The sequence below is a fragment of the Neoarius graeffei genome, chromosome 26, assembly GCF_027579695.1.
Source record: "Neoarius graeffei isolate fNeoGra1 chromosome 26, fNeoGra1.pri, whole genome shotgun sequence".
Taxonomy (NCBI): domain Eukaryota; kingdom Metazoa; phylum Chordata; class Actinopteri; order Siluriformes; family Ariidae; genus Neoarius; species Neoarius graeffei.
In genome coordinates, this window is record NC_083594.1 from 8,758,402 (window position 1) to 8,775,645 (window position 17,244).

The 17,244-nt window shown below is 39.5% G+C and overlaps 1 protein-coding gene across 1 annotated transcript in view; it reads left to right on the forward strand.

Annotated features, from left to right (window-relative positions):
* arhgef10la (Rho guanine nucleotide exchange factor (GEF) 10-like a) overlaps positions 1 to 17,244 on the forward strand; it is a 419,992-nt gene that overhangs the window by 160,644 nt on the left and 242,104 nt on the right. The window contains exon 17 of the mRNA XM_060910368.1: positions 15,317 to 15,432. Coding sequence (XP_060766351.1) covers positions 15,317 to 15,432 — 116 coding nt within the window. The remainder of the gene's footprint in view (positions 1 to 15,316; positions 15,433 to 17,244) is intronic.

Here is a 17,244-nt window from a genome sequence, read left to right on the forward strand (position 1 = left end):
TATTTATTCCAAGGTCTCCCCCACTGCTTTCTGTCGCTCTGACTATGTCACAGTCACTGTTGCGCTGATTGGTCAGAGCGTTGGCCTATACGCACAGAGACAGTTTGAAAGACAGCGGTTTGTTCCTCCCACACCCGTCGGAAATGTCTACGAGCGAGGCCAGACTAAATATTCACATTTAGTCTGGCTAACCAGGCTAGAGAAACAGAGCATTTTTACTGTATTTATTTTTATTTTTTGCAAAGTCGATAAATAAAAACTTTCTACAAAATGTCCGACAAAATCATTTCTTTAGAATGTAAACAAACTGGCAAAATGACAGGAACAATTTCTGAAAAATGCTATAATAATAATAATAATAATAATAATAATAATAATAATAATTCTAGAAAAATTAAAAAAAGATATGTTCTTACCATCAAATACTTTTATTCCATAGTTTGTTGCTTTTTTTTGGGGGGGGGGGTTGTTTTTGAGTAGTTTTTATTTCGTCCTCGGTGGGTTCAGCAACACGCTCTGCCATTTCGTTCTTCCAATTTTTATTCTTTAAGGGTTTTCTTGGTGGTTGGCAAACCAAATTAAAGGTGCATTACTACTACTGACTGGGCTGGAGTGTTGAACAGGAGATATTTGAGGGACCCCCCCCCCAATATTCTTTTAGCTATTTCTGTTTCTTTTAAATACCTGATAACAAAGCCATCATTTTGTTTTTCTCTACTCACGGTATATGAGCTGATATCCTATTAGTAGAGTAACCAATCAGAGCATGCGATTGCTCATATCCAGTGAATGTGGATAGAATATATAGAAGATATTAAACGGTTGCACGAAAATATGAAATTTATCTTTGAGTAGTGAACATATTCATGAGTGAGTGAAGCAAACAGTTGAAGAAATATTTTCAACACGAGAAGCTAAACTTCATATCTTTGCCCCACCATGTAATGTTTTTTATATTATATGGACACGTACAGGGGTTAAATTGGGCCGGGGCTGTCCGGGGCTGAGCCCCGGCACATAAGCTCGGAGCGGATGGCATATGATCACGCACACATCAAAAGCAACAAACCCTTTTCACGATTTTCAGTTCTGAATAATTAAATATCATTTTATTAATCAATAAACCCATGACTTTTATGAGATAGATCATAGTTTTCCTGATAACAAGACGACCTGTCAAAGCTATTTAGAACAGAACTTGCGATCAGAGATTCTGGTTTCTGGAACACTGCGTGGGTTGCCAATTCCGCTTTTTATAAGCGGCTTTGGGGTTTCTTTTTTTGTGAGCTCGCTTTAAAAAAAAATCAGAAGTCGTGGTTTGCGGGTTTTTGGGCTTGTGTTTCAGCGTTGTGACTTGTTTATAATTTTCTCCGTACACCGTCTCCCCTTTTACCTGCATACGATCCTAATCCATCAGAGGTGCTTGAACGAACTGTCTGTGCATTTGGCGAGTTCAATTTCCATAGTCCCCAGTTATCGACAGAAATTAGCCAGGGGGAAGGGGGAGATGTCAGTTCATTATCATATTTTTTATTATTAAAAACAAAATATCAAATAATACTGAAGAGGGGAAAAAATAATACTGATCTAAATATGTTGTGTTTTTATTTTTAGACAGTATGTGTTTAGCAAAACACATACTGTCTAAAAATAAAAACACAACATATTTAGATCAGTATTATTTTTTCCCCTCTTCAGTATTATTTGATATTTTGTTTTTAATAATAAAAAATATGATAATGATTATGTTCACTGTATTGTTAATATTATTAGTGTTTTATTATTTATTGTTAATATTTAATTTAATGTTAATTTATTATTATTTATTGTTAATATTATTAGTGTATTATTAGTGTAATTATTATTGTTATTATTATGTATTCAATTATTTATTTGGCATGTGGTGCTTTTTGTATTGTCTAGAACATACATAAGATGAGCATATTATAGCAGCAAAATAGAAGCACAATCATTTGAATGCAGCAAAAGTTTTGCTGCATTCAAATGATTGTGCTTCTATTTTGCTGCTATAATATGCTCATCTTATGTATGTTCTAGACAATACAAAAAGCACCACATGCCAGATAAATAATTGAATACATAATAATAACAATAATAATAAATGCTTCCAACGTTATAGTGTTGTTTGTATTTGGTTGCATTCACTGCATGAATATATTTGATTGACAATTTGACTGACAGTGTTTTGGCATATTTAACATTTATCCTCCAAAATAAATCAACTGTTTTGGTTTAAGATTGTGCAAGCCTTCAAATTTTCTCACTGAACATTTCTCCTTCACATTTTTCACCTGTAGGCATGTGACAAGATTTAACATGATATTGCTCAACCTACCTCTGTAAAGTCAGCTAACAACTTATTAAAATGCACCAGAATTCAGCAAATAACATGTATGATAATAAAAAACTTCTGGGGGAGGACCCCCAGACCCCCCACTAATCATTTCCTTCAAACCAATGTACAACAACCTGTACAATCTGTTACATTGGCCAACCAATCTACATTCAAACTGCCATAATGTGTAGGGGGACACTACAAGACACACATAGGCCTACAACACACAGATAAGGTGTATATCTCTGTGCAATATGATATGGTTTTCAAATTAGAGGGTTATTTTCCAAAAAGTATATTGGGGCAGGGTGGCGGGGGCAGGGGCGGGTACGAGGCAGAGCCCCCCCACATAACCAATCCCAATTTAACCCCTGGACACGTACAAAAAATACGCAAGTTAATCAAAAGAATTTTAATTTTGAACCTTTGAAAATGCACGTCTAGTCAGCGGGAAAACATCATCGGAGTGAAATATCAGGAAATATGTCGCTCAGATCCGTGATGTATTTCGTATGAAAAATGTGAGTTTTTTAACATAAGCTAAACTTCATATCTTCAAGCCAACATGTGATTTTCTTTTTATTATATCGACACATTCACAAGCAAAAAGTGCCCAAATTTATCCAAACAATTCATTGATTTCCTCACAACTGACATATAGAGATTTATATCACGGTTTTGGTTCTCCATGTCCCGGATGGCGCGCGAATGAAAAATACAAGTGGTGTATTTCCCAGTAAAACATTCGTGCCCATATTTTCAGAAAACCAGTTAGTGTTTGGACTCAACAAAGGGCGCTTTATTGTTAGAACTCAATAAAGTGCATACAGAGGGATGCGATTTATGACACAACACTAGTTTGTTTAGTCAGTTGAGGGCACAGGGTCACATAATCCTATACAGCCCATTATTTCCGTTGGTACACTGACACGAGAATGTGCACAAATGACACTCAAAACAATTGCAGCACACAAGTGTATGTATTGTGTGTGTATATATATATGTGCAAATTTAAAAACAAGTATAATTAGAAGATAAAGATAAACTCGCGTCCTTCCACCAGACTTTGTGTTGGGTCTGGCATCTGCCCCCTCACGCACCCACCCACCCACACAGTCCACTTGATTATGTGGAGGCAGTGACAGGGCCAGACACTTCTGTGGCCACTGAATCTACCATTGGGATTTAATTATGCTTTTTTACACAGGACTTTCCCCTACTATCGATTCCCACAAGCTGGGTACGCTGGGAAAAAAAGGTGGGGATAGAGGGCGGGTGTTTCAAATCGATGGCACATTTCACATCTAATGAGACACCTGCATTCTCTCCTCTGCCCTTAAAGTCCTTCATATTTCTCGGAAACTTCACTTTTTTTTATTACTTTCTCTTGTTTTCCATCTCTACAGGTTGAGTCTGTGTGATTCCACAAACAACAAGAGGATTGATCTACAGTCCGCATCGATCTTCTTTGTTAAGGGTGGGAAATATCAAATCATTTTTAATTGGGCTTTCTTGTTTCAAAGTTGTTAAAAAAAAAAGGAGGATTTCTGAGAAAGTTCAACCCAGGTTTCTTCTCAAATATGCAAAGTTGGACCATTTTCAGTCACAATGGCTTGTTTGTGGAGAAACAACGTGGAAGATCTTAAGGCTAATCCTGACTAATTGATTGATATTTTAAGAAGACGAATCATAATAATAAGAAGAAAACAAAACCCTAAAACGCTGAGAGTTCCTCTGTTGGCTGTGTTAACTGGGTCAACCCTGTCTTTGCTCTTTGAATAAGAATTGGATCACACTTTCTTCTGTAAATATCCATCCATCCATTATCTGTAGCCGCTTTATCCTGTTCTACAGGGTCACGGGCAAGCTGGAGCCTATCCCAGCTGACTATGGGCAAGAGGTGGAGTACACCCTCGACAAGTCGCCAGGTCATCACAGGTGGACACGGGGAGAACATGTAAACTCCGCACAGAAAGGCCCTCGCCGGCCACAGGGCTCGAACCCGGACCTTCTTGCTGTTAGGCAACAGTGCTAACCACTACACCACCGTGCCGCCTCTTCTGTAAATATCCGATAAATAATTCTTTCATAACTTATAATCAAGTTATAATGCAAATGTCTATAATAATAATAATAATAATAATAGTGGGTGGGGCGGCACGGTGGTGTAGTGGTTAGCGCTGTCGCCTCACAGCAAGAAGGTCCTGGGTTCGAGCCCCGGGGCCGGCGAGGGCCTTTCTGTGTGGAGTTTGCATGTTCTCCCCGTGTCCGCGTGGGTTTCCTCCGGGTGCTCCGGTTTCCCCCACAGTCCAAAGACATGCAGGTTAGGTTAACTGGTGACTCTAAATTGAGCGTAGGTGTGAATGTGAGTGTGAATGGTTGTCTGTGTCTATGTGTCAGCCCTGTGATGACCTGGCGACTTGTCCAGGGTGTACCCCGCCTTTCGCCCATAGTCAGCTGGGATAGGCTCCAGCTTGCCTGCGACCCTGTAGAAGGATAAAGCGGCTAGAATGAATGAATAGTGGGTGGAATGGTGATGTAGTGGTTAGCATTGACACCTCACAGTAAGAAGGTTCTGGGTTCTCCCCATGTCCGCGTGGGTTTCCTCCGGGTGCTCCGGTTTCCCCCACAGTCCAAAGACATGCAGGTTAGGTTAACTGGTGACTCTAAATTGAGCGTAGGTGTGAATGTGAGTGTGAATGGTTGTCTGTGTCTATGTGTCAGCCCTGTGATGACCTGGCGACTTGTCCAGGGTGTACCCCGCCTTTTGCCCGTAGTCAGCTTGGATAGGCTCCGGCTTGCCTGCGACCCTGCACAGGATAAACGGCTACAGATAATGGATGGATGGATGGATAATAATAGTAATGAAATATACTGTGCACTGAGAGGCTCCAGTTGACTCTTCGGTGACTGGCATAGTATTATTTTGTGAGGGGCACAGCCTTGGAGAAAACAGTACTCTGCCAGTCACTGAAGAGAATCCATAACTTCAACCAGAGCCTCTCATGTGCACAGTATATTTGATTCGTATCCCTCATCAACAAACAAACTGAAAGTGTTAACTTTGAACTTTCTCTAAGAGATTGAATCGCAGCATAAACTCACTGGAGGCAGCCTATTTGTTTTTTATTTTGGAGCAACCTTTGACCTGCATATGTGCAATGTACTACACTATCGTTTTTTTTAACCTTTAAAAAAAATTGTTTGTTTGTTTGTTTCTGCAATTGCGTACCTCGCCAGGCATGATCATGATACCTAGATCTACACACACAGAAATGCTCGCAGAGCCACAGCTGTGACTGGGGTCAATTACTAAACCATTAATTTCGGTATTTGAAAAAGAGCCAAAGTAGTACATAAAAAAAAAATAAAATACTGACTCACAAAATCAGAAATCTGTTAAATCTATTGATTTGTGTGGTTATTTTAATGTGTTTGGTTGAAAATCCCCCTGGTTGAAATGTTAATGTTTTTGTTTTGATTGTATTAATGACTTCCATTATTGTCTATCTTTATTGCTTAAAAAAAAGCCTTGAGTTGGCCGTATAACTTGAAATTGTGACATCAGTTCATGGTATATCCAGGATATACTGTACCATGACTGACTCGTACCATACAGTATCCTTTTTTTTTTTGGATGACATGAGATACAGTCTGGCGGCACGGTGGTGTAGTGGTTAGCGCTGTCGCCTCACAGCAAGAGGGTCCGGGTTCGAGCCCTGTGGCTGGCGAGGGCCTTTCTGTGCGGAGTTTGCATGTTCTCCCCGTGTCCGCGTGGGTTTCCTCCGGGTGCTCCGGTTTCCCCCACAGTCCAAAGACATGCAGGTTAGGTTAACTGGTGACTCTAAATTGAGCGTAGGTGTGAATGTGAGTGTGAATGGTTGTCTGTGTCTATGTGTCAGCCCTGTGATGACCTGGCGACTTGTCCAGGGTGTACCCCGCCTTTCGCCCGTAGTCAGCTGGGATAGGCTCCAGCTTGCCTGCGACCCTGTAGAACAGGATAAAGCAGCTAGAGATAATGAGATGAGATGAGATGAGCTTTATTTGAAGTGAAGTTATGATACATCCATAAGAATTGCATAAGTCTTTTTACCCTCAACGTTTTGACATGCTGTGCATTCTGAGATGCTTTTCTGCTCACTACGTTTGTAAAGAGTGGTTATTTGAGTTACCGTAGCTTTCCTGTCAGCTTGAACTAGTCTGGATATTTTTCTAGTCGATGTTTTTTTGTTTTTTGGACCATTCTTTCAACATTGAACAGTAACTGCACTTGTACTCCATCTATTTTTACCAACAGCACATCCATGACATTTCTAGAAAATTGTCAAGGATATACATAGTGCTCCGTAACACTGTTCTACAGTAAATGCAAATGTGCACTTTAGTTTGACGGTGTATTGTGCACATTGAGCTGTACATTCCTGCTTCTTTTCTCTTACCATTCTTATTTAATCACAGACTGTCGAAAAAAATAAATAAAACAAAACCCTTGATTGAACAACTACATGTGCTGAAATATAGACATCTACATGCACTTCTGTGTAACGCCTCTTCTAACATTCCATGATCATTCAAGCCACTGACATTTTTTTGGAGCTGTGTGTTTTATCTTTATAGTTATGATTCATTTCATTTATCAGATTTTTGTCTGGTTTCAATTTTTGCTGCTATTTTATAGCATTTCGACTTGCGAAATAAATTAGTTTATGATGCCTCAATTAGTGCCAGATCATTATCCAAACGATGATGCAATACATCATGCTTTATGCTGTATTGGTTTCACTCTAAAATGAATGCATCGATGTTTTCATTCACTCAATGCAGATGTTTTTGCAGTGTAAGTTTGATCATTAATAGTAACACGTTTGTGACTAGTTGGTGCTGGGTGTCTACCAGAAGAAGAATAAAAAAATATTCTGATATTATGCTGATGCCACAAAATGAAATTAGCAGAGGTGGACAAAGTACCCAACTTCATTACTTAAGTCAAAGTACAGATCCCGGTGGTAAAATGTGACTCCGATACAAGTGAAAGTTGTCCAGTCAAATTTTTACTTAAGTCAAAGTACTGAAGTACTAGCTTTTAAAAATACTTAAGTATTAACCCTCATCCTACCATGCTATTTTACACCTTAATCTTACCATGTGGGGTCCGTTTGGACCCCAATACTTTTCTTTAAAATTAATGCTTATAAAGACAAAATCACCAGATAAGTTTTGTTCAGAACATCTTGTATTAATAACAGCAACACACTAAAGGGCCCAAGGCATAAAGAACACACTTAACCTTCATCCTACCAGCCAATTTTACATACACAAACTACCAGGCGGGGTCCGTATGGACCCCAGGAGGGAATACCTTGAAATCAATGCAGTAAGAACCAATTCAATGCAGCAAACAGACATAACTTTATTGAAGAACAAAATCCACTATGGCTGAATATCAATGATGTATTATAAATGCAATAACATTGCAATAATATTGCAATAACTAGCATACATGTAGCAAATTATAGCGCCACAAAAAAAAATTGGCATTATATACATGATTTTTGCAGCTCATGCAGATGTAAAACATTCTGGATTACAACTTACGTCTTTTCTTACAGAATTTAAAACAAAAAAGTAATTGTAAAATAATTTCGGGCTTTTGTTTTGCAGCCTGTGCTTATTGCAGCAGTGGGGTCCACACGGACCCCAAGAAGGAATGCCTTGGTAGTTTCATTATGGAACATAAAAGAAATAAAAGAAGTTAACTTTCAGTGTGCTATTCAATTATAAAATGAAAGACAGATAAACTTTACTCTGGGGTCCGGTTGGACCCCAGTAACAAATTAATTATACCTTCACAATGCAAAAAGCTGATCTTCCGGTGCTTTAGTGTTTTAATTAAGACATAAATTCCGACAAATTCATAAAACGGTGCGGCAGTATGTCACATATTTTTAAAATGGCAAACAAACATATAGGTGCGGGGTCCAGATGGACCCCACTTGGTAGGATGAAGGTTAAAAGTACATTTTCTGTCAACGCATACAATACCTGATTGCCTCTGAAGCAACCTACTGGGTTTACTGACTACCTTGTAGAACCTGTAGCTGAAGCTCCACCTGACATGCTCGCAAACTCTTTTCAAACTCGAAATCGTATTGGGTAGCTAATGTTACTAGAAAAGAAAGATGTCTAAATTCTGTTTATTTGGCAAGATTATGCTAAAACATGTTTCTGAAAGCACTTCAGATAAGTTAACATTATTTATTTTATTATTTTTTTTATTAGTTTATTTAACAGGGGCCATGTACAGAACAAATCCCATACCAGAGTTACGGTAGCTATACAGCTAATTTTCATCTGTGGTCTCTGGGCAGGGGGCTTAAAACAAACAAACAAACAAACAAACAAACAAACAATATGGACAATACATACACTACTATTGCCACTATGACTAAATATACACTAAAACCAACAACATCATACCAGGACAACATCACAACATGTAAAGCCTAGGTCACAACCGAACGGACAATTTTTTGGCCGTGCGATTTTTGGCGTTTCCCAAATCGCTGCGTTTTTTTTTTGTTCATGGAGAAAGACGTGCGTTGGCCGTAAGTTTGTCTTGCAACCTGAAAAAAACGTAAGCGCCCGTAGAGTTTGTTTGACATGACAAAGAACCTCTGCGGCCAGTCTACGGCTCGAAAATCAGCACGTCACACGCGTGCCCTCCGTGCATTTCACACGCGCCCTCCGTGCGTTTCTTGCGTTTTTTGCACGTAGACCGGCCATAGGAGCACGTATGGCCGGTTGTGACCAAGGCTTAACAATGACACAAGGACAACACACCTACACAGGACACAAATGACAACACATAAGGCAGCACACATCACGAAATCATAAATTAGTGATCATGTCTTTGATAAGCCTTCAGCCATGTCTTCAAAGATTTTTTAAATTGGCTGAAACTTGTACAGTCTCTAATATGAACTGGAATTGAGTTCCATTTTTCTACTGCACTGATAGATAAAGCTGATCGGCCAAAGGAAGTCTTCCTGAAACTCCCATAACAATCACCTCTCACTGAAGACCTAGAGACCCTTAATTTATCTCTGCAAAGTGATATGTATTGCTTAAGAGGTGGCGGTGCAAGATCATGGATAAGTTTATACATCAAGCACATATCAGCAAAACAGATAAAACTCTCAAAGGTTAGTAAGTTGTGTTTTGTTATGATGGCACAATGATGGTAATTTCTTGGGTTTTTATCAAGAACTTTTATAGCCTGTTTGTAGAGGGTGGCTAAAGGTTGTAAGATAGTCACCCCTGCCTGGGACCAATTTGTAGGGCAGTAAGATAGATGTGAAAAAAATCATAGAATGTAAAAACAGTTTAGCAGCAGGTAAGGGCAATTGGTGCCTGATATGCCTAAAACAGGGCTGCCAACTTGTGTTTTGTTTGTGGGTCATCCAGCTGGAGATGGACAATGAAGGGGGGTTGAGATTTTGGATTTAGTAGATGTTCCTGCATTCTGGTGGATTTTTGGAGTGGCCTGCTGTGCCATACCTACATTTTTACACACCCTGACTTGCCAGGCCTTCAGCTTGTGGCCAACAAAAGCACCACGTTTTGGCTTAAAAGCCCCCACACTAGAAAACTACAGATGACTGCCAATGTTCCTGTAGCCTGTGTTTCAGATTTAAAGGCAAGTTCATGTTTGAAAATATTTCATCAGCTAAGCCTAAACACCTTCTGAATTGAAACTAATGTTAAGTTTTTAATAACTGTTGCAAAAAATAAGATTGTCCCTCACTGACTATTCATTATGCATTTAAGGGCTTTCCCCACCACTGGGTTCAGCAGAAGATTGGCATGGGGAAAAATATCAACAGCAAAAGAACAAATAAAATGCTTAAACAGTAAGCAAAATGTGCATGTGCTACAAGAAACATTAAAATGATTAAGTTTGAACAGTATTGAAACACAAAAAGCTGAACCTTGGCCATAGGTGGGAATGTGCACACAAAGTTGGGCTTAAAAATTTGTCATACTTAAATAAGCTATATTAATATATTTCTTATTAATTTATTTCTTATCTATGTTTCTTATTAGTAACAGAGCATTCGTCAGGGCCTGTTATCTGACAAATATTCTCTACCTGTCTTGCCCTCTTTGAAACCCTGTCTCCTCAGTATATTGTTCTTTGTCTTTTTTTTTTAATTATTCACAACAAGTTCAAGTTCTTTGATATTACAGGCGACCATGCTTTATTTACTTTAACTGAGCAATTACATACATCAGAAATAATTAAAAATAAATACCCTGTAAATAAACAATAGGTATGGTGGCTAATGGCTCTTCTTGCATTTGTAATATTATCTCTTACTTGCTTTATTTTACAACATTTCCAGTATGGCTTCAAATAAAGTCATAAAGTATGATAACATACAGTAAACAAACTAAAAATGCGCCTTAATAAACGTGTGCTAAGGAGGTGCTCTCCCGTGCTGCTTGTTGGGGAAGATAGAGGCTGTGGCATGGCAGTAGGCCTATAATGATTTAGCATGCCTAGTACACAGCTCTCAATATGGCATTAAATATTCTCACAACACTTACAGGCTAAAACGATTAAGAAACTTTATATAAGTTCATAATTACGCCAGTAACGCCACACATCGGCGTACATATGTACAAACCTGTCTGAGACACCCGTCTTCAACTCGGATACCTTCTTCTCTCTCCTCTTCCTCTAAATTGACGGTAGGCAATTATCCAACTTCCGGCGAGTGCAGCATCATTAGATGCGCCACCTACCACAGGGGAGTGTGTACAGAAAGGAACACCTCTCTGCCTGTTTAGCCGTGCGTAAGGCATAATTGATTGATCGCAAGTGGTTGGCGCGACGCAATGGGTAGCCTAGATCAGATAGATAAACTAGATTTTTTTCCAGCGTGAGAAATCGGTGGTATGGCATGTGAGCGTGTGAAGACAATCAAATGCGTGTGTCTCACGCTCATTGCGTGAGAGTTGGCAGCCCAGCCTAAAATTAGCTCGACTAGCTTGGACACTTTTGGATAACTTTTTTATGTGCTTTTTAAAAGTTAAGTTAGAATCAATGATAACACCCAGATACCTGAAATTATCAACAGTATTTATCACCTCTCCCTTAACAAGGATATTAGGTTGTTGTTCTGGGTCATGCCTCTTGATGGAAAAATACATGGCTACTGTTTTGCTCACATTAAGAGTAAGACAGTTAACTGTCAGCCAATCAGACACTTTATTTAACGCTGCAGTGAGTTGTGTTGCAGCTTGTTCAGTCGTTTTGGCATGTGTATAAATAACTGTGTCATCTGCATGCATCTGAATGTAAACTTCTGGGCATATCAGATATAGACTAAATAAAATCAGTCCTAAAATCGATCCCTGGGGGACTCCAGTGGTGCTATTAGATAGGGGAGAGCATGTGTCCATAATTCTTGTACACTGCTTTCTTGAATCTAAGTAAGATTCGATCCATGTCAGAGCGTTAGAAGAAAGGTTCAACTTTGAGAGTTTATTTAATAGAACATTGTGATTAACCGTGTCAAACGCCTTTTTAAAATCAAGGAAGACAGCACCAACAACACTTCCCCTATCAAGTCTGGATTTAATTTGCTCAATAAAATAACAAAGTGCTGTTTCTGTTGAATGATTCTTCCTAAATCCAAAGTACATGGGGTGTAGTGGAAAATTACCATCTAAATAGGCTATCAACTGGTCACAGACCACTCTGTCAGCTACCTTAGAGGCTGTCCACACGGCAACGGATTCAGGTGAATCTGATAAAATTGTTTATCGTTTCGGCCTGGCGTCCACACGGCACCGGCGTTTTGGGTGCCCCAAAACGATATTTTTTGAGAACGGGTTCCAGAGTGGAAAAATCTGGCAAAGGCGCCGTTGCGAAGTCGTCTGGATGAGCAGAACGGATTTGTTTACGATGACGTCACAACCACATGACTAGAACAAGCAGCACTCTCGCTGTTTTGTATGAACCACTGCATTGCATTCACTTTTGTATACAGCTTTTCTTTTAAATAAACAAGTAACTGAACCCTTTCTTGAATTTCTTTTTTTTATTGGATAAGACTGCTTTTCAAAATGTTCAGACACAATATAAAAAGTTATATAAATTATATAAAAATGCTTTTCAAAATGTTCAGACACAATAAGAAAATTAAGTTCTATAATGCTATGCACACTAATAAAACTAATTTGTACACATAGAAGGCACGATTTCCTCGCGTAGTCACAGCCATCTTGTTGTTGTTGTTGTGTGTTTGCTCCTGAGAGTGCTTCACGCCGGGTAGAAGAAGGGGTTTATGTGTATGCGTCCCACTTCTTCTATTGTTCTGGTGTCTCCGATGGGACCGTCTTACAGTGCATGTAGAGGTGTGGCATATGTATTGGACCGTTTTCAGCAAGCGTTGCGTTGCCATATGTATCTGATATTTTACTGATCCGTTGCTCATGTGGACCCGATATTTTTTTTAATAAAATCTCGTTGCTGTTGTCGTGTGGATGTAGCTCAAGTGAGTAACTGGAGAAGAGAAAATGTTTGCATACTTCCTAACAAATGCACAATCACAGTCAAAATATCTTTTGCCTTAGAGTTCTTAAACTGGTTTAAGATTTTAGTTACAGATGATTCTGGTACTTCTAAGATGTTAAACAATGGTAGATCATTATTTGGTAATGTAATGGCCTTCTCTCTTGGACCAAAGCCTAGTGCTAGATTTTGAACTGAATCAATAAAATAACTATTGAACACAGAAGAAATTTGGACTTTATCTTGAATTATAGTTCCCTGCACTTGTAATTCATACCCTTTATCTCTTTTATTATAGTCTTTCTTTAAAACTCTATTAATATTTTGCCAAATTTTCTTGCAATGACCCTTTGATTCATTTATAATGTTAATAAAAAAATGTGCTTTAGCCTTTCTCAATTCATGTACCACTTCATTGCGCAACTGCTGAAAAATTCTCCTATCATTGGGTAATCCAGACTTAAGTGTAGTTTTCAATGCATGATCCCTTCGCTTCATTAAGTTCCAAACTTGTTCACTAAGCCAAGGTAAGTTTTGCTTTTTTCTGGAGTATGTAATATTTTTACTAAATTCACTTTTGACCTTATCAATCATGGTCATTAATCTCTCAGAAGCATCATCTAGGTCCTATCAACACGCTATTCATGTTAGCGTGTAAAAATGGAGTTACGCTAACAGTGTCCAAGTTAACTAGCTATGTGTTAATGTTAGCCGTGGACAAGGCGATGGCAACTTGGCAAGCAAAGCCATAGAAAATCATTTGACTAACCAGATTGCATAGCGATTGCAACGTTATCGCTCGCTCTAAAAGCACAAACAGCTTCATTGCAAGCATTCTCTTGGAATCAAACGTTTACCTACCTCAATATGCTTCCGCAGGTTGGACGGCGAGTTTTTGTAGGCCGTGATGTGGTTCGTTTTAGGCAAACAAATCAAACATTTAAAATGAAACAAATCTTTATTCCTTTCAGAAAACTGAAACATGGGTTCTTCGTATTGCCATGGATGCGTGCATTCCTCAGAAGAACCACCCTCTTCCATCAACTGGTCGTGTTCAAATTATGCTGCTGAGAAATCATTGAACGTGATTTTATCCAGTCTATGGACGTGACGTGACCCTAGTGATTACTGATAGGCTGTCTCAGTGTCACCTGTGAAAAAAACAAACAATCACATTTTAGAAAAGAAAAGAAAAAAAACATCCACTTTCAAAGCTGCTTCATAGTAACGAGTAACGACGACCTTGATAGAAATGCAGTGGAGTGAAAAGTACGATATTTGTCTTTCAAATGTAGTGAAGTTAAAGTCTTGTTTGTTTGTTTATTTAGTAAACCAATGTATATACATAATATAATAAATACAATATGGAAAATATACACTAGTTGTACATGGATAACGCAAGAAAGTTTAAAACTTATTTCCATTGCGGTCCATATGAGTGATGACATGATGGCGGGTAAATACTAATTATACATTAATCACATATAATTATCACATATACATATTAAGTTAATTAATACTGAGTATGTATGAAAATTTATTTAAAAAAAGTACTAATAATTATAATAAAACGAGAATCTTAATACATAGTAATTATTTTAAAGGTTAAACACCATAAAGTCGCAATCGTAGGTATGAAAAAAAATTTAAAATACTATGTATAGAGGAAAGGATTTGATCCTTGATTGTGTAGACAAGTGACTAGATGCTTTTTTACTTCCTTTTTAAAACTAAATTTGTTGGAATGAGACTTAATATGGGCGGGGAGGTTATTCCATAAAACAGAACCAGTGAATTGAAAAGATGACTGTCCAGAAGATCTAACTCTGGGGACAAGAAGGGAAAAGGGGCCCGAACGGGTGTTGTAGCGGAAATTGTTAAGTGTAAAAGATTGTTTGAGATATTGTGGAGCGTTGCCGTGAATAATGTTATGCATGTGGTGGAGTTTAAGTTGTTGAACACGGACATCCACTGGTAACATATTGACCTGTCTTAACTCAGTTGCCCCGATGTGTGTACGAGGGGTAAGGTTGAGAATATATCGAACTATTTTGTTCTGAGTGGTTTGCAGACGGGTTTGTAGCTTCTTGGTTAGGCCAGAATACCAGGAAGCGCTGGCATAGTCAAAATGACATTGAATGAGTGCTGAGGTAAGGAGTTTTTTGGTTTTGACGTCCAGATGTCTGGTCTGACGATAGTCATAAGTTTCCAACAAAAATAATACTCAAGTAAAGTACAGATACTCAAAAAGCGTACTCAAGTGAATGTACTTCGTTACTGTCCACCTCTGGAAATTAGTTAGTTGCTTAGTGAAGTCCTTAAAAAATGAAGTACACTAATTCATACCGTACATGATAAATGAAATGGTATTTGATTGACAGGTAAAATGATCCTGGGCCCTCCTCGACTCTATCAAGAACTCCACGAACTGCAGCATGACCTTTCAGTGGTGGAGCAGGTCACCACTTTGGTGGGCACTTTACAGGGCATGTACCAGGTAAACACAGCTCTTGTCTCATCATCATCATCATCATCACACACACACACACACACACACACACACACACACACACACACCATAGTCTTTTTCCACACACAAAATTACTTCTACCTTTTTTACTAACATACCGTACAGTACATACAGTGTGTAGCTTAAATGTTGAAATGGACCACAGAAAGAGTAATGCATCATGCAGAATGGTATTACAGAGCCTCTGAAGTTAAATGGTGGTTGTTTTTGTTCATAAGATGGGACAGGAATTAATGTATCAAGGTCATGAGATAGTATTTTATCTCAAGTATCTTACCACCAAATCACGGCATCACATTATGATGGCGTCACCTTGTGCCCATCACCGAATATGTTGTGTAGTGTTATAATATTTACACCTTAGTCCTCCCACCGAAACTAATCACACTCTTCATGATGCGCTACGGCTGTGTGGCCGCCCCGACCTGTTCAGCTGCATCACAGACCACCTGATGCCTGCAGTCTGCAACCGCTTCTTAAGTGTTCAGCTTGGAGATTACCGCCTGCCGGACTTGGATTATGCTGACAACACGACGTTGTTCTGCTGCTTGTTGGCTGAATTGAAGGGAGCACTACTTCATGCTTTTGGTCAGGAGGCATCCAGGCTTGGGCTACATGTCAACTGGTTGAAGATCAAGCTGGTGCATATACCGTAGGTGACAGTCCTGACCCACCACCCATCGTCACTGGCACCAATCACGTCAAGTTCGTCATGTCATTTGTTTACCTGGGATTAGCAGTCACTAACAAGGGCGAACTCCTCACTGAGATCAATAGACAATGTGGACTGGCGGCAGGCATCATGAGAAACCTTTGGAGACCATTCTGGAGACAATGTGACATCTTCTGATGCACCAAGATACAGGTCTACAACACTGTGGTTTTGTCTCTGCTGCTCTCCGGTGCCAAGACCTGACCTCTCATTAAAACCTTGGCCACCCGTGTTCTTGGCTTCGAGATCCGTGCCCTCAGGACCATTGAGGGGGTGCATTGGTACAGCCTTGTCTTCAATGAGGAGCTCCACTGAATACTTTTATTCCATATTTTGTTGCTTTTTTGTTGTATTTTTTGGGATTTTGCTTTTGATGCAAATTTTTATTTCAGCCTCGGTTGGTTCAGCAACGTGTTCTGCCATTTTGTTCTTCTTCTTCTTTTGGGTTTTTGGTGGTTGGCAAACCAACTTAAAGGTGCATTACTGCCATGGGCTGGAGTGTGGAACAGGAGATATTGGGGGGGGGGGGGGGGGGGGGACAAAACTATATTCTTTTAGCCATTTCTGTTTCTTTTAAATACTTGATAACAAAGCTGCCATTTTGTTTTTCTCTACTCACGGTATATGACCTGAAATCCTAGTAGTGGAATAGCCAATCAGAGTATGTGATTGCTCATATCCAGTAAATGTCCATTATCTGTAACTGCTTATCCTGTGCATTGTCGCAGGCAAGCTGCAGCCTATCCCAGCTGACTATGGGCAAAAGGCGGGGTACACCCTGGACAAGTCGCCAGGTCATCGCAGGGCCGATACATAGAGACAAACAACTATTCACACTCACATTCACACCTACGGTCAATTTAGAGCCACCAATTCGCCTAACCTGCATGTCTTTGGACTGTGGAGGAAACTGGAGCACCCGGAGGAAACCCACCCATGCAGACACGGGGAGAACATGCAAACTCCACACAGAAAGGCCCTTGTCGGCCACTGGATTCTAACCCAGAGCCTTGTTGCTGTGAGGCGACAGCGCTAACCACTACACCACTGTGCCGCCCTCCAGTGAA